The following is a 21,380-nucleotide window of genomic DNA, read 5'->3' as shown; positions in this document are numbered from 1 at the left end:
CAGTGCTGGGATCATAGGTGTGTGGCCCCACACCCTGTTTTTGTAATTCTGGGGACTAGACCCAGAGTTTTGTATCTCTGAGGCAAGCACTCTGCCAACTGAGCAACATCTCCAGCTCATACTGTTCCCATAAAGTAAATAAAGCTATGTGTCCTTCATCTCTTCCTGGAAGGGCTTGTCTTCTGGAAGCATCCAGGAAACAGGAATGAGCTAGATCATTAGTTTGTAAGTAGAACAGACTCTGCGGGGCTGGGAAGTTCGTGACAATGACGTGGAGATGAGTGCAATGGAGAATGGAGACCAGAGACAGAAAAGGACACCAGGAGGCAGGGAGAGGGTTGTGATTTCAGGTAGGGTCAGTAAGAAAGGCTCCTAAGCCGGATGGTGGTGGCACATGCCTTTAATCTCAACACTAAGGAGGCAGAGGAAGGTGGATCTCTGTGTTTGAGACCAGCCTGGTCTACAGAGCAAGATCCAGGACAGCCAGGACTACACAGAGAAACCCTGTCTCAGAAAAAAAAAAAAAAAAAGAAAGAAAGAAAGAAAGAAAAGGAAAGAAAAAGGAAAAAAGAAAAGTCCTCTCTAGGAAATACTTAGGAAGAGAAGGATATAGCTGGGATTGGGGGGCCACCAATCTGTATGTATGGGCATGAGTGCCATGGTGTGTGAGTGGAGACCAGAGGATAACATTTGGCATCCGGCGCTTTCGCCCCACCGTGTATGATTGTCAAAGTCGGCAGCAAACACCGTCTCACTGGCCCATTTTTTAAAAATGTTTTTTATTAGCGTGTATTAGTTATATGCAATAATGGGTTTCATCATAAAATGTGTATACATGTTTTGGTGCCCCCCCCCCATATCCTCTAACTGGTCATGGTGGCTCCTGCCTCTAATCCCCCAGCACTTGGAGAGGCTGAGGCAGGAGGATTGCCCAGAGTTGGAGGTTAGCTGGAGTCTCGGAGTAAAACCCTGTCTCAAAAACAAAAGAAAAGCCACAGGAAAGAGCAAGCCCCTGTGACAGGTTAAAATTGGAGCCGAGGCATGAATGGAGTGAGGAGGCGAGCTCTGACTATCTGGGATATTTCATCCAGAGGGAACAGGAGGAACCAAGTCCTGAGCAAGGATGGCCAGCGTCTAGCACGCTGGTGCAACTATCAATGAGGGGTGAAGAGCAGAAGAGGAGGTCAGGGAAGCTGTCGTCGGGAGCCAGGACACCTGGGGATCATGCCAGATGTTTGCAGCACGCTGAGATGGGATTCGTGGGCTGGTTTGGATCAAGGAAGTTGCGTGTTCTGATTTTCCGTCTCAAAAGGACCCAGATGCTATGTGGGGAATGGCTGGCTGTCCTGGGAACCTTAGTGAGAGCGGGAGCCGGTGAGAAGGTCCAGGATGACAACAGCCGTCCTAGCTGATACTGAAGTGGTGGGATACGTATCTTTAAAATAGAACAGAGCCAGGCGTGGTGGTACACACCTTTAATCCCAGCACTCGGGAGGCAGAGGCAGGCAGATCTCTGTGAGTTCTAGGCCAGCCTAGTCTACAGAGTGAGTTCCAGGACAGCCAAGGCTGTACAGAGAAACCCTGTGGGGGGGGGGCGGGGGCGGGGGGGGGGGCGGAGATAAAACAAACACACAGGTTTGCTAACTCACTAGATGTGAGCTGCCGCCGCCGCCGCCGCCGCCGCCCGCCGCCGCCTGGCTTTATCTTTTATTATACCTGACTGGTTGACATAGAAGCAACATTCCTCCTTGAGGAATAGGCAAAGGCCACCTTTCTCCAGTGTTAGTAGGCTGAATCCTTGCCAATTTTCTTTAATGGTTTTCAAGTAGTTTGCACAGAAACAAGAATTTTTCTTAAGCCATACAATAACCTCCTTGTCCTGTATAAAGCAGGTTGAGTGCCCTATCATGTTATAGAACTATGTTAGCTAATGAATTTGTCTGTTGATAGATTTGGTTCTATTTGGTTTTAGTAGGTACCTTCCTTTGTATTCCAATAGGCATATATACCAGGGGGTTTTCCTTTTGACCTAACATTCCAGCCTTTTGGAGAGGACAAGGGGTGATGTATTCTCTTCTGTAACTATTTCCTGCTAAATTAGGACATCATTGTCAGGGACCAGGAGGGCTGGAATGTTAGTCAGAGGCCAGGAGAGGATTCAGGCAAAAGGGCATCCATCAGAAGCATCTGGTTCACCGACCCAGCAGTAGAGAATGGGAGCAATCACATAGGCCGGAGTAGTTCACATCACCTTTCAGCAAGTCCAGGGCGTGAAGCCAGTTGGAACAGTTTGTGCTCCACAGCTGATTCCTGGATGGTGTCTGTCAGTCAAGAAGAAATCCGCTGAGACAGATATAGACTAGGGAGAGAAGTTAAAGTTGAGGAACTTAAAGAAAAAACCATACATTTGGAACTTTCAGGTCCATAGTCCTATTAGTTGGGGGAGGCGGAGGAGTCCCAAGACCAGCTGGGAGAGAAATCACACCATCAGGAATAGTTAGATGGGGAAACTTAGGCTGTACTTATCTGGAGAGATGGCTCAACCATTAAGAGCACTGGCTGTTCTTCCAGGGGACCCAGGTTGGATTCAGAACACCCACATGGCAGCTCACAGAGATCTGTAAACACGTTTCATGGTATCTGATGCCCTCTTTGGGGCCCGGTGCATGTGGTACACAGATACACATGTAGGCAGAACACCCATACCCATAAAAGAAAATAAATTTAAAAAGAAAACTTTAAAAATATAATGAGCCGGGCGGTGGTGGCGCACGCCTTTAATCCCAGCACTCGGGAGGCAGAGCCAGGCGGATCTCTGTGAGTTCGAGGCCAGCCTGGGCTACCAAGTGAGTTCCAGGACAGGCGCAAAGCTACACAGAGAAACCCTGTCTCGAAAAACAAAACAAAACAAAAACAAAAACAAAAATAAAAATATAATGAAATAAATCCTTTTTAAAAGAGGAGGAGGGTAGGGGCTGGAGAGATGGCTCAGCAGTTAAGAGCACATACTGCTCATGAAGGGGACCTGCGTTAGGTTCCCATAACCCTTTTCAGGTGGCTCAGAACTTGGCTTGGAAATCCAATTCCAGGGACTCCAACTCCCCTCTTCTGGATTCCGCAGCCACCTCTCCTCACATGAGCGCGGATGCACACACAATATGCACATAATTAAAAATAAAAGACATCTTGGAGGGTCGGGCAGGCAACGAGGTAGTGGTTTCTTTAAGAGTAGGAGCTGGCAGGAAGCCCCGCCCAGACTTGTAAGCCCCGCCCCGCCCCCTGGAGGCGGGACTCGGGGCGGTTTGAAAGATCCGCGCGCTGAGCGGGGTGGCCCGGCTGCCGCTGAGATGTCGGTGCTGAGGCCGATGGACAAGCTCCCCGACCTGAACGGGGCCACCGTCTTGGTAGGTGCGGGCGGCGCCCCTGGGCCGGCTCCCCGCAAGCCCAGGCCTGGGCGCGGCCTCAGCCACAGAGCGCTCGGACGGCGGCGGGGTGGGCGGGCGCACTGCTCCGGACCAATCGGAGCGGCGGCTCGGGAAGCTGAGTGCCGCCTCCACCAATAGGCGCGCGGCTGGCTCTGCAACCGGCTTGAGTGGGCGTTCCAGTTCGAACTTGGGTTTCCCGCGTTCTCAGGAAGTGTAGCTCCTCGGGGTCCCCTCCTCGGGAAATGGGGCCCTCGAGAGGAGCCGCCCGCCCTGCTCCGGTCTCCACCTGTCTGGTTCTCTCCCTTCGCAGCTGGTGGGCCGGGAGGATGCGCTTCTGCAGCGGCTGGCGGAGTCGATGCTCAAAGACCACTGTGCATCCGAGCTGAGGGTGTAAGTTGCTGAGGTGTAGCCTGAACTCTAGGCTGACCTGAGGGGAAGGGAAGGGAGCCCGCGGGAGAGGGAGGGCCCCAACTCCTCCCAGTTGCCACCTTTCCGTCCTTACTGCCCTGCCCACCCTTGCGGAGCTGACTCCTTTACAGGTAGGTCTCTGCAAATGTTCATGACTCATACATACGCCGAAAACCCACTTACTCATTGAAGATCTATCTGGGTTTGGTCGTCAGTGCCTAAAAGCAAAGCAGATCTTGGTTTCGTTTCCTTTTGCTGCGATAAAATACCCTGACCAAACCAACTTTAGGGAGAAAAGACGTTCTCCGGCTCGCAGTGCCAGGTTACTTGTAGCCTGTCGTTGCTGGAGAAGTCCGTGCTGTAGGAAGTTGAAGCAGTTACAGCAATCCAGAATCCTCTCCCAGAAAATGGTGCCACCTGCAGTGGATCCATCTGCCTTCCTCAACCCAATTAAGAAATTAAAAAGAAAGGAAATCCCTCACAAGGCATGCCCACAGGCAAACCTAATCTAGACAGTTTCTCACTGAGACATACCACCCCCCAGGTGACTCTAGATTGAAAAGAGAGACTAACCAAAGCCCCTGGGGAAAATGAACACCGTTTAGAGCACAACATGAGGGGGCACAGCATTTGTAAGGTAGAAACAGGAGGCTCTACGTCATTCTCTGTTACAATCCAGTTCCAGGCCAGCCTGGATTTTGTAAGACCCTGTCTCAAACCAAAATACAAAGAAGTCACCTCCCCACCTGTCTGCTTGTGTCTGGTCCTTCCCCTAACCACACACACACACAAATCAGTCCCTAAGGACAGACTTTGACTCCCGTTCACTGGTGAGCCCCCAGAGCCTTAAACAGTAACTAGCACACAGTAGCTCAGTTAATAACTGTTGAGTTAATCTGGTTAATTCATGATCCAAGAAATGATAAAAATGTCTCAGGCTAGTAGAAGTGTAAGGCGGGGATTTCTGAGGAAAGCATAGTGACGTGAAGATGAACTAGTCCAGTGAGATGAACTAGAAAATAGCAAAAAAAAAAAACCCTGAAAGCTTCAGTGGTTGTGAAAAGGTTCTGGCATGGTTATGCCTGCAACGAAATTCTGAGAATTCTTTAGTGCCCCAGATTTGGAGGAACAGTAATTACTGCGTGTTTTCCTTTCATTTTTCTAACCTCACCAGGCTTCCAAGCTTGAGAATATGAAACACATTAACACCAGACCAATCTCATAACTCAGAGACAGAAAAGGATTTTTAAAAATGCATTTGCCCTTGAACAGTGATCTTGTAATCCCAGCTACCAAAGAAGCCGGAAAAGGGAGATGTATGTTTTATGTAGTTTTAGCTAGGCGTGATGGCACAAGACTAATCCCAACACCTGGAGGTAGAGTCAAAAAAGATCAGGGGTGGCCGGGCGGTGGTGGCACACGCCTTTAATCCCAGCACTCGGGAGGCAGAGGCAGGCGGATCTCTGTGAGTTCGAGGCCAGCCTGGTCTACAGAGTGAGTTTCAGGAAAGGCTCCAAAGCTACACAGAGAAACCCTGTCTCAAAAAACCAAAAAAAAAAAAGAAAAGAAAAAAGAAAAAAAAGATCAGGGGTTCAAAGGTCAGCTCCAACTACACAGGAAGTGAGAGGCTGCATCTGGGCTGCAGAAGACCCATGTCTTAGGAAAGAAATTACAATAATTTTAAAAATAAGTTTGGGCCGGGCGGTGGTTGGACACGCCTTTAATCCCAGCACTGGGAGGCAGAGGCAGGCGGATCTCTGTGAGTTCAAGATCTCTGTGAGTTCAAGGCCAGCCTGGTCTACAAATTGAGTTCCAGGATAGCCAGGACTGTTTCACAGAGAAACCCTGTCTCAAAAAAAAAAAAGTAAAAAGTTTTATACGCTTGGTATTCCTTGAATTATAATCTAAGAAAGAGAGTGATGGACCAGGCATGGTGACGGACCCCCTTTGATCTCAGAGCTTGGAAGGCAAAGGCAAGAGGATCTCTGTGAGTTCAAGGCTAACCTGGTCTACATAACAAGCTCCAGGACAGCCAGAACTACATAGAGAGACCCAGTCAAAAAAAAAAAAAGAAAGAAAGAAAGAAAAGGAAAGAGTGCAATATATACAAAGAATGGGTGGAAGAATTCATGAAAGGCCTTCAGGTGGGTGTGTTTGGCAATTATAGCTAGGAAATGACAAAACTGGATCGAGCCTGTTTCTACCTCATACCAAAGGGATTCAGTCTTATCCCTAACCATCTCAGCCCAGTACCTCCCCTGAGCCTGGACTTACCCCAGCAGGCAGGGTTTCTAAATCCTCTTGTCTCAGCCAAGCCCCCCCCCCAGCTTGGTCTCCCCCCCCCCAGGTGGGGGGTCTGAGGTCCTCTTATCACAGCGGTTACCAACAGCCCCCCTCTGGCTGAGGGACCCAGACCAGAGAGGTCTGGGTAGAACTGGCTGTGCCCTGCCTCAGTGCTGGACTCCCTCTGAAGCAGCTCCTTTCCCTGTAAAGGACACTGTGTGAACAACAGTCACTGTGAGGTGAGTATGTCTAGTCCTGCACTTTCTGTTTTTCAGCCACTTGGCCAACTCCCTCCCTCTGCCCTCCAATGTGAACCGGCCCCGAATTGACCTGATTGTGTTTGTGATTAACCTGCATAGCAAACACAGGTGAGAGCCGGGACAGGGCGCTGGAGGACCTAGCCAGGGCCTGTGCTGGACCAGTAACCCTTAGATGGGAAGGCAGGAGGCAGCCAGAGGCTGCCAGGGGTGAGGAGGGGTGAGGAGGGCTGCGGAGGGAGGGCTGTGGGGGTGGTTTGAAAGATAAATCATGACGTCACCTGTTCATTTAGCACGTGTATGCCTACTGCCCAGCGGGGCCAAAAGAGAGCACTGTGCCCCCTGCAGCTGCAGTTACAGACAGTTGTGAGCTGCCTGGTGGGTTCTGGGATGCAGTCAGTGTGCTTAACCTTTGAGCTCTCTCTCCGGCCCAAACTCCTGCCCTTGGTTTATTTATCTTGTTTGTAGCACTGGGCATTAAATTTCAGCACATGACCTCTTAGCCCTAAACCATATCAAAACTACAGCAATCAGGAGTTGGGTAGTATGTGGGACAGTAGTTGAGAAAAACAGTAGGTGTTTAAACGGACCGCTGTATTTGCACATGAAAGAAGAGTCCTAGAAGAATTCACACCCCAAACTGTTGGCAGTGAAGGATGATTCAAAGAGGAGGATTCTTTATATGTGTGTGTGTGTATTCATATTTATTGCTTGATTGTTTTATAAGCATTCGTGGCCTTCTCTGTAAGTAAAAGTAAATTTTAAAACAGGGTACATGTGGCTAGGCAGGTGGCTCAGTGGTGCCGAAAATGTGGTTCCCAGCACCCACAGCAGGAGGTTCACAACCTACTGTAACTCCAGCTCTGGGGGATCCCACAGACACCAGCACTTCATATACACCTAAACTCATGCTTGCACCGGTCAACACATAGTTTAAAATAATAATAATAAAACCTTTTAAAAAATAAAACAGGCCGGGCGGTGGTGGCGCACGCCTTTAATCCCAGCACTTGGGAGGCAGAGCCAGGCGGATCTCTGTGAGTTCGAGGCCAGCCTGGGCTACCAAGTGAGTCCCAGGAAAGGCGCAAAGCTACACAGAGAAACCCTGTATTGGAAAAAAAAATAAATAAATAAAAATAAAACAGACGGGAATCCCAGCATTTGGGATATGGAGACAGGAAGATGAGAAGTTCAAGATCTTCAGGGCAGCCTGAACTACATGAGATCTTGACTCAAAAGTGGGGGGTTGGGGGCGGAGGTAGGCAACAAGATGGCTTAGCTTTATCACCTGAGTTCAACCCCAGGACTCAATATGGGGGGTTGTTGTGGTAGTGGTTGTTGTTGTTGTTGCGATAGGGTTTCTTTGTGTAGCCCCGAATGTCCTGGAGCTCAATCTGTAGGCCAGCCTAGCTTCAAAGTTAGAGATCTGCCTGCCCTTGCCTCCTGAGCCCTCAGATTAAAGGTGTGCGCCATCACGCAGGGCTATGCTGTAAAATTCTTATGGTGTCTTTTCTTGCTTGGCCTTGTGTCCCAGTCTCCGGAATGTGGAAGAGTGTCTGAACCATGTGGACAGCAGCTTCTTCCTGGGGAAAGTATGCTTCCTGGTCACAGGGGGTAAGTGTGGCCTCTTCCTGCTGCGCTCCTACCCCAGCTAGAGCAATAGCAGTTGTGACCCCTTGCTGAGGAGGTTTGCAGAGCTGTTCTCCTTACCCGGCTACTGAATTTTTTTCTTTTGCCTAAGGAGATCAAAAGCGGGCATGAGATCTAGAACTGGAGTTACAGTTACATATGGTTGTGAGCCACCATGGGTGCTGGGAATCGAACCTGGGTCCTCTGGAAGAGCAGTCAGTGCTCTTAACTGCTGAGCCATCTCTCCAGCCCCCATTTAAGAATGTCCTTTGGTTTTTGTTTTGAGACAGGGTCTCACTATGTACTCCTGGCTGTCCTGGAATTCATTATGTAGATGAGGCTGGCCTCAAACACACAGAGGTCCACTTGCCTTTGCCTCCTGAGTGCTGGGATTAAAGGCACACGTGTGCCACCACACTACTGGCTTTCTAACTTGATCCCGGTAGCTGATTGTGCTCTTGCTTGGAGTTCTTCACTGACTCCTGTGGCTTCCAGAGAGAAATTCAAATCCTCTAAAGAGGCAAAGTTAACCTGGAAGTTTACACACACCTCTAATCTCAACACTAAGGCAGGAGAAACAGGAACTTGAGAGCAGCATGCAGGGGGATTACTCAAAGTTCAAGGCCAACTCGACAACATGGTGAGATCATGTCTCAAGGATTTTGCTATTAGCCTCTCCCTTTGTGTCTAGTCCCCACTCCTTTTCCTCTCATTCTTTGGGGCAGCCACAGTTCTCTGGAAAAGGTCCTGCTGGTCCTGAGCGGGAGGCAGGATTACTGGTAATCCGTTTGCTCAAACACTCTTTTTTTTTTTTTTCACAATGGTCTTTGAGGTCTTTTATTACAGTAGGCATTACCTCAGATTTACAGCTGAGGAGAACGAGCATACGTGCCTTGCCCAGGGCCCGATAGCTCATTAGTGGGGAGCCGAGCTTCATAGTCCTGCTGCTGGGCCATCCATCACCTTCTTTCGTTTGGGTTTTTGCTGTTTCATTAGTTTTTTTACATTTTGAGACAGAGACTCAATATATAGCTCAGGCTATCCTCAAACTCTGTGTCACCATGCCTGGCATCAGGACTGTCCTCTGAATGATTACTGGGACTCTTTTTTTTTTTTTGGTTTTTCGAGACAGGGTTTCTCTGTGTAGCTTTGCACCTTTCCTGGAACTCACTTTGGAGACCAGGCTGGCCTCGAACTCCCGCCTGGCTCTGCCTCCCGAGTGCTGGGATTAAAGGCGTGCGCCACCACCGCCCGGCGATTACTGGGACTCTTATCAGGTCCTGTTTCTCCTCTTTGTCTGGCTTACTCCTGTGGGAATACCCAAACACTCTGCTCAGGGTCAGCGATCTATCTGATCTGCCAGCATTCCCTATGACACTGAGGTCCTAGAGGCTCGCACTGATGCCTGTGATGGTGGTGGTGGTAGTGATGGTGGTGATGATTCTCGGTGAATACTGATAAACCGGTGAATGCCTGGGATTCCTCAGTATCAGCTCACTGACTCTGAGCAGCTCTATGTAGTGGGTGTTCTTGTTCTTATTTCAAAAGTGAAGAAACTCAATTATCCATCGAGCACTTGGGAGGCGGAGGCAGAGGCAGGTGGATCTCTGGCGGATGTAGCCTGAAATGTGCCTGGCTTCTTTGCAGCTGGACAGGAGAGCCACTGTACCATTCACCGGAACACAGTTATAAAACTGGCCCACACCTACCGAAGCCCCTTGCTCTTCTGTGACTTAGAGGTAAGAACTCTGGTCATTGGGGCCAGTGAGAACACGGTAAGCATATCAGGAATGCTTACTGAAGGGTCACCAAGTGTCCAGGGGAGGTGGCCCGGTGTGGAGGGAGGCATGTAATTCTGGTTTAAGGCTTAGCTTTTAAGCCTTAAACTCTACCCTTCCTCATCCCATCATTCTCAGTTTGGCTCTCCTGTCTAACCTTATCCTGTTCAGCTATTGGCTAGTCAGCTTGTTTATTAAACCAACCATAGCGACATATATCCACACAGTGTACAGGAGGATTATTCCACAGCAGCAGGGTCTTCACCGAATCTGGAGCTAGACTGGTGGCTATCCAGTCCCAGCAATCCTCCTGCCTCTGCCCTTCCCTTCCCCCCACAGCACTAGAGTCACTGGCACTCACAGACATACACAGACGTACACATTTTGACATGGGTGCTAGGGTCACGATGCATGCTTGTACAGCAAGCACACTTCCCACCCGGCCAGCTCTGGAGCCCCAGACATGTGTTGTTGTTCAGCAGGAGTTGATGTACGCTCCCTGGGAGAATTACTGAAGGTCCTCTGGGCCTGAACTGCCCCACCCACATACCTGGCCTGCTCAGTTGCTCTGGGGATCTTTTTGTTAGTTTTGAGGTTTGTTTTGAACAGTTGTGTCCTGGGTCTGGCACCTTTTCCCTAAGATGAAGTAACTCCGTAAGAATCAGGTCAGGACAAAATCCCACACATCCTGTGGCCCAGGGTTTCCTGTTATGTGGTCTGTGGACTGTGCCTGTGATGGCAGAATCCAGGTGACCTATAAACTTGCATGAGAAGTAGTGTTTACCCCCTCCCCCCCAGCACCGTACTAACCTCTAGCTGGAGCTGAGCTCATGAATTAGCCAAGAGTGTCAGTGGGAATAGCTAAGTTAACAGTTACCAACAGACACAGCATGCTGGGCCTGGAGTGCTGGCTGTTGGCTAAGAGCATTTGCTGTTCTTGCAGAGGACCTGAGTTTGGTTCTCAGCATCTGCATAATAGCTCACACCTGTCTGTAACTCCAGTTCTGATACGCTTGGCCTTCTGGGGCGCCAGGCACACACATAGTGCACAGATTTATATGCAGGCAGAACACCCATACACACAGAGCTGCTGATGCTTTCATTTACATGTTAGGGCAGACCTCGTCGCTACTTTGTTCTGATTGCTAAACTGCCCCCTAGACCACCCCTAGACCACAGCATTGTACATCTGTCTTTTGTTATTAACAGTGTTATCAGAATCCTTGACTAGATCCAGGCTCTGCTCTCATAGGTGACGACACTCTGTACCCCCGGCACACCTGAAGTGTCTCACCCTGCAGGGTTTCCTCATAGCAAACCTCTGAGAAAACACTCCAAAAAGAGTCAGTCACCTTGCTCAGTCACGCAAAGTTAGGGCCAGCCGGTTGGTGGTCAGCGATTTCCCCATTGTGGCCTGCTGACTGTGTGGCTTTGAGCAAGTCTCCTTATACCCACTTCTCGGTAGGTTTGTGATCTCTTACTGAGGAATCATCTTTGCGTCCCAACTCAGGTGCAGGTGGTGGTTGTGGAGCCTGTTAACCATGGAACAGGTGCTGTTGCAGTTCCACATGTGGCCATGAGGTGGCAGGCCACACCAGTTTTTCAGTTTTCATGGCGCTTGAGGCCTAGACTAGGGAGTGATAGGCTCAGCATGTAAAGGCACTTGCTGTCACCCTGAGTTCTGTCCCTGGGCCCCACAGGTAAGAAGGAGAGAATGGATTCCTTGTAAATTGACCTCTGGCCGTCATGCATGGGCGTACACACACACCACACACACACCATGTACACGCAACATAGTCTCTCTCTAAAAGTAGTTTTAAAAAGAAAGGAAAGTCACGGAGCCATCTGTGTAGAGGAAAGCAGAGGCCGCAGTCTGTTCCCAGCTGGCGGAGGGCTACAAATACCTGCCCAGAACACACGCCTAGGTCCCTCAGATGAAGAGCCCCATCTGTGGACCGTCGGTCCCTGCATGTGTCTGAGCTGGCATTTTCAGAGCATACTTTTTGTCTTATCCTTGGAACCTCAACATATTTGGAGGCCTTTTTGTGACAAGAGTGCCTAGCTCTCTTTTATAGACTGGGAAACTCTTGGACAGTGTGGAGGGTGTGTCTCGGTATGGGTCATGAGTGACAGCAGACAGCTGTGGCATTCAGACTCCAGCAGCAGTAGATTGGAGATATAGACCTTTGAGGATTCACGATACCTGTCACACAGACACAGTGTACCCGGCACCATTGTAGGCATCAGAGACACAGCAGAGAGCAAAATGGTAAGATTTATATATGCCCTGGCTGTGCTCTAGTCAGGAACACAACTAGTCACGTGGGCTTGTTTGTTTGTCTGTTTGTTTGCAATGTAAAAAAGTGACTGGAGTCAGGCCGTGGTGACCTACGCCTTTAATCCCAGGACTCTAGAGGCTCAGATAGGCTAATCTCTGTGAGGTCGAGGCCAGCCTGGTCGACAAAGCAAGTTCTAAGACAGCCAAGGTTATACAGAGAAACCCTGTCTGGAAAAACCAAAAACAGAGAGAGAGAGAGAGAGACAGAGACAGAGAGAGAGAATATGAATGAGGTAGAAGGGATGAGAGTCTGGGGTGTAGCTTTGTGGGTAGAATGGATCCCGAAGGGGAGAGCTCATGTGTGAGCAACAGCCTCGTGCTATCTGGCAGAGAGTGCTCGTCAAGAAAGTGCAGAGTGTAGAGGACCAGAGCTGCCTGGTGTGGCCTGGTGTGGTGAGGGTCCTTCAGGGGGGCCTGGGTGGATAGCTGAGCCCTGGGAGGGCAGAGTAACGGGAAATGTCAGCAGTGATGGCGTGAGGTTGTAGAGTCAGTAAAGGCTGTGCTTTTCCTCCAAATAAAGCTGGAACCGCTGGAGGTTTGGGGCCCAGCAGGCACGGGGCTTCGCTCTGGCTGTGAGTAGATGAAGAGAGAGGAAGGCAGAAGTGAGGACAAGGTTTAGAGATTTTTCTGGAAGGGTCGAGTGGTCTGGATTCAGTGGTGTCCAGCAAAGAGCGACATGGGATGGTCCATAGTCTTTGCTGTTTCCTGGACAGTCAACAGAATGTGCTGGTGGCCAGATGGGAGGTGACAGGAAGACAAGTCAGGGACAACTGAGGCTTCCGGCATGACAGCTGGGAGGGTGGCGCTGCCTCTAGAGATGAGGCAGAGTTGCAGGAGCCAAGTCAGTGACGGGCTGACAGTGCCCTGAGGCCGCTTGCTGGAGTATCATTGGCTCTTCGGCAAGGCAAACGTTTATCAGTGTCTCTTACTTGCCTAGAACTCACTGGTCCAGGGCCAGGACATCTTCATAACCCCCAGCTCCCCTGAGCCCTCCATCCCAATAAAGGACACGTGGGTGTGGGTCACACATCCTTATCTGTGTTGAGGGCCACTCTGTCCATCCTCCCTTCTGCCTGTGTCCTCCTGGGGTGCCTGTCAGTGGCTGGGACTAGCCATGGTTGAGATCCCAGCTCTGCGGTCACCCCTCTGTGACCCTGGACTGTGTAGTTGACCTTACCAGTTGTTTTGGTTGGTTGGTTGTTTGGTTTGTCGAAATAGGGTTTCTCTGTGCAGCCTCCTGTCAGTTCCTGGAACTGACTCTGTAGACCAGACTGGCCTCGAACTCAGAGATCCGCCTGCCTCTGCCTCCCGCATGCTGGGATTAAAGGCTTGCGCCACCATGGCCTGACCAGACCCTACCAGTCTTGTCAAATCCCTTATCTTGATCAGGGCTCAGTCTTGGGGGTGTCTCTGGGTTTGAAAAACAAGGTAGGAAGTTGCCTGGTAAGGTGTGGCACAGTCCTAGGGTACCCGTGCACCTCGGCCCCCAGCTTTGCCTTGGCCTCTGCACGGAGTATGTCCACAGAGCCAGCCCCCCCCCCCCCTCACAGCTCTTCTTTGCTCTCCCTGAAGGTGGAAAGCTTTCGAGCCCCCGTGGCTCAGCGCCTGGTCCGCATGCTGCAGATCTGCGCTGGCCACGTGCCAGGGATCTCAGCGCTGAATCTGCTGTCCTTGTTGAGGAGCTCCACCAGCCCCGCGCCCAAGGAGCTGTGAGCGCGCCCAAGGAGCTGTGAGCGCGCCCAAGGAGCTGTGAGCGCCGCTGCCCTCCCCGCATTTGGCTCCAGCTCCAGAAGCAGTCACTGTGGGTGAAGACCAGTCAGGGCCTGACAGGCCCTGGAGGGAGGCAGCCTGCTGACTGCAGGGCTGAGCTCTGCTCCACCGAGGAGTGCTGGGCAGGAGTGGGGAGGGCAGCCCAGCGGTTGAACCCCCATGCTTCCCGGCTCACCACAGAGGCCCCACCCCACAGAGGTCCGTATCTTCACCTGTCTGGCGGGGTACATCCACCTAAGGTTTCTTTGGAACAAAGAGCCATGGCTAAAAAAAACCCTAAAAGTCTATCTCACCCACCATTTGACTTTGTAAATGAGGAAACTGACTCAGTACAATTAAGGGGGCAGAGCGTGGCTTCCAGGAGCCCAGGGAAATGTCACGTGCTGGCCCAGCCTGGCTGTTGCTCCTGGGAAGCCGTCTTTCTGGTGTAAATGGAGATGGTTCTCAAGTCACGTTGACAGGATTGAATGAACCGGCAGGTGACATGCTGTCATGCCCTGCACAGCAGCAACAAGGCACTCCACAAACAGTAACAACCAGGTCAAACCAGACCGAGCTGATTCTTAACATCTCACCTCAGGAATGGCACCAGCAAGGTCAGAGTGTGAGAAGTGAGCAGCCGGCTGGGGGCCGTTGCACACTTCCCCTCAGATCCAAAGAGAAGTTTGTAGACGGGCCAGGCTGGACTGGGGAAGTTCTGTTAGCCCAGTCAAGGTTCCCAGTGCTGCAGGAGGTGGGCTTAGCACATGGGGGCCTGGGGGATGGGGGTCTGTTGAGAGTACAGAAGGCTTCCATCAGTGGTTGGCAGGGACAGCCAACTTGGATGTCCCAGGGGCTGTAGCTGCCTTCCAGAACAGCCCAGTGCCCTGCCCCTAGTATGAAGAGTTAGACGTACCTCTCTGGATTTTTGTTGTTGCAGGGTTTTTTTTTGTGTTTGGGGGGTTTTTGTTTGTTTTTGAAACAGGATTTCTGTGTGTATGGTGAACTCACTCTGTAGACCAGGCTGGCCCTGAACTCAGAGATCCACCTGCCTCTGCCTCCCGAGGGCTGGGGTTGAAGCCGGTACCACAGCCGACTAGACTACCTTCCTGGCTTTCTGGCAGCCCCTTGGGTCCCAGGAGGGACCTTAGCTTTGAGGTCCCCGTGAGGCCACACATGTCACCTGACACATGCAGAGAGAGCACTTCACGCTTCACAGAGTTCTGCTCACGCAGCAGCAGCAGCAGCAGCAGCTCCTGCCGACCTCCCAGCATGCCTGCAGGGTTGCTGATTCCCTGTTTCAGAGTCCCTGAGACAGACTTCACTGAAGGTGTGTCCAGAGTCATAGCCAGTGGGTGGAAGGCCTGTGTTGTCCCCCAGTTCTGTGTGGCTCCACAAAGGGGTGTCATCCCCCCTGGGAGGGCCTGAGAGGGGAACACAGGTTTTGTGTCTGAGAAAGCAGCAGTCTTGGGGCAATGTCTCCAGACCCCTCAGTACCCTGGGCTCTAAAGTGTTTCGGGAGGGCTGATGGAGCGGTACCTAAGCTAGAGAGGAAGGCAGCATGGCCACACCTCTCCTGTTTCTGTCACCTTTTGCTGAAAATAGGAAGCTTCACCCCTTCCTTTCCCCTCGCCTAGCTAGCGTGATGTGCACATCTCTCCCTCAGGTCCCTGTACCACGTTTTCTTTGCCACCTGGTGCCATTTAACAAGAGAAGTGGCATCACATTCTCCAGCGAGGGCCTGGGAGCCTTCCAAGAGCTGGGGGAGCTTGAGGCTGTCACTACTGCCAGCTCCCTGCCAAGCTTGGCAGGGACCCTGGAACTAGAGGCGCCTCTCTGGGTTTGGGCTGGCCTGCCCCTGAGGGCTGAGCGACACTTAAATGCCAGTCAGGTGCCCTCAGACCTTAGCAAAGACAGCAGGGAGCGGTTGTTCCTGGCAGGATGTCTGGCTGAGGACATGAGGACTGGGCTTGATGCTGAGGTGGCGTAGTTGGGTGATTCAAAGACTCGGGATGTTATCAGATAGATGCCTGCGGCCTGAATTAGGGCTAAGATCCTGTGAGAGTGCTTGCTTTACATCACAGGTTCATTTGTCCCCTAGGCTACCTGCTATGGGCAGTTCTTATACCCCTCCTGGAAGCTCAGGTCTCTTCAGGAGGATGCTGTCCCAAGTGTTGTGGGCAGTAATCCGGGGGTCCTTCTTGTCCCTGCCTAAGGGGTGGTGGTGGGCCATTCCTCTAGAGGAAAGGAAGCTGCAGAATCACCAAGGATCCTCTCCCCAGCTGGGTGTGGCTCATGTCTGTAGCCAGCAGAGATGGGAAGAACAGTGATTTTTCAGGCCAGCCTGGGCTACAGTGTAAGACCAGTTCATGCAAGTAGGGAAGCGGCTGAGGTGGTCTGTGGGGTAAAAGCATTTGCTGTGTGAGCTTGACTGCCCTGTGAAGATGGGAGAGTACACGCTGAAACTTGTCCCCTGGCCTCACACACAGCCTGCAATATTAATACCTTCTACAAGGAGCTGGGGTGCAGTTCGGTTGGTAGAGCCCTTGCCTAGCATGCGTGAAACCCTAGTTCAATCCATGGCAACACGTGCAGGCATAATGGCTCAAATCAGTAATCCCAGCACTCAGGGGTGGAAGTTCAAGGTCATCTTCAGCTACACGGTGCATTTAAAGCCCGTCTGGGCTACATGAGACCATCTGAACAAACCAGGGCCAACAAGGCAGGATGGCTCAGCTGTTAAGAGTGTTTGCTGCCAACCCTGATGACCTGAATTTCATCTCAGAACTCACTCCTGCAGGTTGTCCTTTGACCTCCATGTGTGAACGTGCCTCCCCAATGTCATTTATAAGAATAAAATCAAGCCGGCGGTGGTGGCGCACACCTTTAATCCCAGCACTCGGGAGGCAGAGCCAGGCGGATCTCTTGTGAGTTCGAGGCCAGCCTGCTCTGCAGAGTGAGTTCCAGGAAAGGCACCAAAACTACACAGAGAAACCCTGTCTCAGATAGATAGATAGATAGATAGATAGATAGATAGATAGATAGATAGATAGATAGATAGAAGCTTATCACCCCCTAGAACAGAGGCCTGGGCTGCTTGGCCACAGAGGAAAGGACCATGCCCGTGAGTCTCACCACCAGGCCCTGTGATGTGGGTTAGCCCGCTTTCCTGCTTTGATCCCCACTGCTCTGCCTCTTGGGGTTCTCATGGCTGAAAACAAAAGCCTGATCCTTCACCGCCCTGTTTCCTCCATGCGGTATGTGTGTGCAGGTGCACCCGCACAGGCTACGCTTATGAGTGTGGAGGTCTGCATCCAGTGTCTTCCTCTCCTGTTCTCCGTGTTATTTTTGAGTCAGCGTCTCTCACGGAACCCCAAGTAAATCTTAAAGACAGAAGAAGCACACCCCTCATTCCCTGATACTCTCCTTGGGTTTTTCTCCTAGCCCCCCTCAGCCTTTGCCTACTAGATGGCTTCCTCGATGGAGTTCAGCTCAGGCTGCCGGCTGCCGCTCTGCTCCGGGACTAGGGGGAGCCTGGTGCGGAGTCAGCACTCGCTGGTTGCTGAAATAGCCCTGTGTGGGGTCCGCAGGAGGCCCAGAGCCCAGCCATAGTTTGTTCTGTTACGGTGCCCTGAATGAAGCTGGAACGTTCCCGTTCCTCTCACAGTCTCACCGTCCCGTGCACAGAAGCTGAAGTTCTGTGGTCTCTTGTCCTGACTCCAAGGCCACACTTAAAGAGTGACAGAGCAGGAACCCTGTCGTGACAGTGCACAGGGGGGATGTACGGAGAGGGGGTAGCCTGGGCTAGGCAGAGGGAGTGGAGTACTGCTTCATGGAAGGGCGTGGCCTGCCGTTGACTGGGAGGAGAGAGGACAGGGCCCACCGTCACCACCGTTCTGCCTGGGGCTCCTGCTGCTCAGGCCTGCGGGCGGACACTGCTGATTCCCCACCATACCCACCCCTCTTCAGTAAAGAGAAAGCCTGACAGTGTCCTTCCCTCTGTCCCCACTGAAGGGGACTTTCCAACAGTGTCCTTGTTTCTCAGAACGAGATACAAGGGGGAGGGGGGGAAAGGCACCTCTGCTTTGAGAACTGGGCACTGAAAAAAATGGGGTGGAGCTAAGAGGGTGGACATGAAGTTCCCGAACCAATTCAGGGTGACTGGGAAGGCCCCAGGGCACTCCATGCTATGACTCATGTTTCTCAAAACAAAAAGCCTTTGCATGTGTGGACCTGAGGCTGTGTGTGAGCAGTCTCCAGGGCAAGGGGACGGAGACTGCCCGGCCACCACTTCCAACTCAGAAACTACGGTCTTGAAGGACTTTTAATGAGATAGTGTGGGTCCCCTGGCCTGATTATAACTAAACTAACATTGCTGTCTGAGAACATCCAGGTCTCAGAGCAATTTCACATCTAGATATGGGGGGCTGGGCCTCTGTCCCCAGGGGCTGCCTCCCGCACCCCCGTCACACCGGGCTTGTCCCATAGATGGCAGAGTGGCCTTACTTCCCTGAAGGTCTCTGAAGCATGAAGAACATGGGCCACGCTTCACAGTTAGGTGGGTGCAGACCCCATCCAGGCCTTCATTCCTGCCGCCTCATGCTCTGAAAGCCCTCTGCCCCTGAAAACCTGTTTCTTCATCTGATGTTCTTTGGGGAAATTTTTCAGAGCAAGAATTCCCCACCCCAACCCCCAAATGAATCACCTTTTTTTCTTTATTTTTTTTTTTTTTTAAATAGGAGCAGCTGGGCATGGTGTTAGGGACTTTAATCCCAGCACTCAGGAGGCAGAGAAGCAGGCAGATCTCTGAGTTAGAGGCGTCTGACCTGGGCCTATTGGTATGCCCACAACCCTAGCACGTGATGGAAAGATCAGGAGTTCAAGGTCATCCTCAACTATGTAGTGAGATTGAAGCCAGCATTTAGCCAATGAAATAGTTGAGATCAGGGCTGGAGAGATGGCTCAGCGGTTAAGAGCACTGGCTGCTCTTCCAGAGGACCTGAGTTCAATTCTCAGCAACCACATGGTGGCTCACAACCATCTGTAATGAGATCTGGTGTCCTCTGCAGGGATGCGTGCAGGCAGAACACTGTATACATAATAAATAAATAAATCTTAAAAAGAAAGAAAGAAATAGTTGAAATCAGTAAGACAAAAATTTGATTAGAAGGCGTTTTCAGCGACAAAGCCCCTCATTTTATAGTCAAGAATATATAGATGTACAGGCTGACAAGAGAAGCTTGCTTCCTGAGCCTAGCACCTGAATGTGTCTCCCAGAACTCCTGAGAGTTGTCCTCTGACATCATGTGCACTGTGGCACATTTGCCTCCACTCACACATGGTGGTGGTTTGAAAGAAAATGGCCTCCAGAGGGAGTGACACTATTAGGAGGTGTGGCCTTGTCGGAAGAAGTGTGTTCCTGTGTGGGTGGGCTTTGAGGTCTCATATATGCTCAAGCCATGCCCAGTGTCTCAAACTGTGTCCTGTAGCCTGTGGGATCAACATGTAGCGCCTTTTCCACTCTCAGCTCCTTCTCCAGCATCATGTCTGCCTGTATGCTGCCATGTCCCACCATGACGATAATGGACTGAACCTCTGAAACTATGCCACCCTGTGGTGATATATTGTGTACCCTAATAAACTTGCCTGAGGATCAGAGGACAGAACCAGCCACTAGATTAGACATAGAGGCCAGGCAGTGATGGTACACCCTTAATCCCAGCACTTGAGATCTCGTGCCTTTGTTTCGGAAGCACACACATCTTCCCAGGAAGTAATAGGGCAGGGCAGAGAAAGGTATATAAGGCGTGAGGAAGCAAGAACTCACTCTCCTTAGGCTGAGGATTTCGTAGAGGTAAGAACTAGTGGCTGGCTGTTCTGCTTCTCTGATCTTTCAGCTTTCACCCTTTTATGGCCTCTGAGGGTTCTTGCACACACATGGTGCACAGACATACACTTAAAACACACACACATAAAATAAGCATTAAAAAGTAATAAACTAGCCAGGTGTGGTGGCGCACATCTTTTGTCTCATTGCTTGGGAGGCAGAGGTAGGCAGATCTCTTGAGTTCAAGGCCAGTCTGGTCTATATAGGGAGTTCCAGTACAGCCAGGGCTACACAGAGAAACCCTGTCTCAAATAATAAACAACTTGGTTTAACATCTATGAAAAAAGCAAGAAGTTGAAATGTAGCCTAACATTTCCTGCATTGATGAGCTCTCTCTCTCTCTCTCTCTCTCTTTCTCTCTCTCTCTCTCTCTCTCTCTCTCTCTCTCTCTCTCTCTCTCTCTCTCTCTCTCTCTCTCCTCTCTCTCCCTCCCCCCCCTCTCTCCCTCCTCCCCCTCTCTCTCCTTCTTCCTCTTGGTCTTCCTCTTACTCTCTGGGTCTCCTGTAGCCCAGGATGGACTCTTCAAACCTACAATGTAGCCCAAGGGTAGCCTTGAACTTCCGGGCCTCTTCTGTCTCTGCCTCCCTAGTGCTCTGCTGAGTTTCCAAGTGTATTCCATCAGGCCCAATTTATACCGTTCTATATGGAACCCAGAGCTGCTTCGTGCGTGCTGGGTGAACATTCTACAGCTGAGTTCCATCATTAGTCCCCAAATCTCTCCTCTTAACCATGAAATCATCCGGGCAGAGATTCAAGGACTGCCGCAGCCTCCACCCCCACCCCCACCCCCACCGAGGCACAAGTGAAAACATCTGAGATCGAGCACCTGTACACGCCCCAGTCGAGAAGCCCACAGGCCTCTTGCTCTCACTGGCAGTCTGGCGCCTGTCTCAATGGGGCCCATAGGAAATGCCCAATAAACATTGGTGTCAAATGAGTAATTTTGCTTCTGTCCTTCCAGACTTCAGACGTCCCTCTCTGGCTGAAGTGAAGGGCTTTGTCATTGTGACTGTGAGTTACAGCCCTCTCCCTTCATACCCTGAGGTGACCTCTGTCTGCTGCTGGAGCCTGAGCAAGAGTGATCCTACTGTGTTGTAAAATAGCATCTCCTTGCCCACCGACTTCCTTGGTGTGGCCCATGGGAATTTTCCCAATCCCGGCCCTTCTGGGCTGCCCTCTCCCAGGGTGAGATTCCTGTCCCTGGGCTCCCATGAGCTCCGGGCTCTTCAGCTCCAGTGTCTGACAATAGCTAAAATGCATGGGCAGGGCTCCGTGGCCCTAACAATGAGTAACAGCAGCCCAGTAGTGATAGAGGGGGTGTGGGCAGAGGGTTGCAGCCAAGCCTCTGGTCTTAACCTTCATGCCGCTCTCCTATAAGAAGTGCTGTCCCGGGTTGGGGATTTAGCTCAATGGTAGAGCGCTTGCCTAGCAAGCGCAAGGCCCTGGGTTCGATCCTCAGCTCCAAAAAAAAAAAAAGAAGTGCTGTCCCTGCCCAGGCTCCTCTCCATGCTCCTTCCCTCCCCCCACCTCCCCACACACCCACACTCACACCCACACCCACCTCCCCAGACCCACTTCTCCTTTGCAGCTACCCTGAAGCCGCCTACACCTTCCTGCTGTGGAGTT

At 51.4% G+C, this 21,380-nt stretch overlaps 1 protein-coding gene across 1 annotated transcript; it reads left to right on the top strand.

Annotated features, from left to right (window-relative positions):
- The first annotated feature begins 3,259 nt into the window (after nucleotides 1-3,259).
- Nucleotides 3,260-19,886, top strand: Cenpm (centromere protein M). Its single transcript, XM_052748455.1, has 6 exons — nucleotides 3,260-3,404; nucleotides 3,736-3,815; nucleotides 6,392-6,484; nucleotides 7,908-7,987; nucleotides 9,650-9,741; nucleotides 13,691-19,886. Exons 1-6 carry the CDS (start codon nucleotides 3,348-3,350, stop codon nucleotides 13,829-13,831), a joined length of 543 nt encoding a protein of 180 aa, XP_052604415.1. The 5' UTR covers nucleotides 3,260-3,347; the 3' UTR covers nucleotides 13,832-19,886.
- Nucleotides 19,887-21,380: the final 1,494 nt, after the last annotated feature.

This window comes from Peromyscus californicus, unplaced genomic scaffold (assembly GCF_007827085.1).
Source record: "Peromyscus californicus insignis strain IS unplaced genomic scaffold, ASM782708v3 Scaffold_20__1_contigs__length_68692818, whole genome shotgun sequence".
Classification (NCBI taxonomy): Eukaryota; Metazoa; Chordata; class Mammalia; order Rodentia; family Cricetidae; genus Peromyscus; species Peromyscus californicus.
This window is presented reverse-complemented; position numbering and strand designations above follow the sequence as displayed.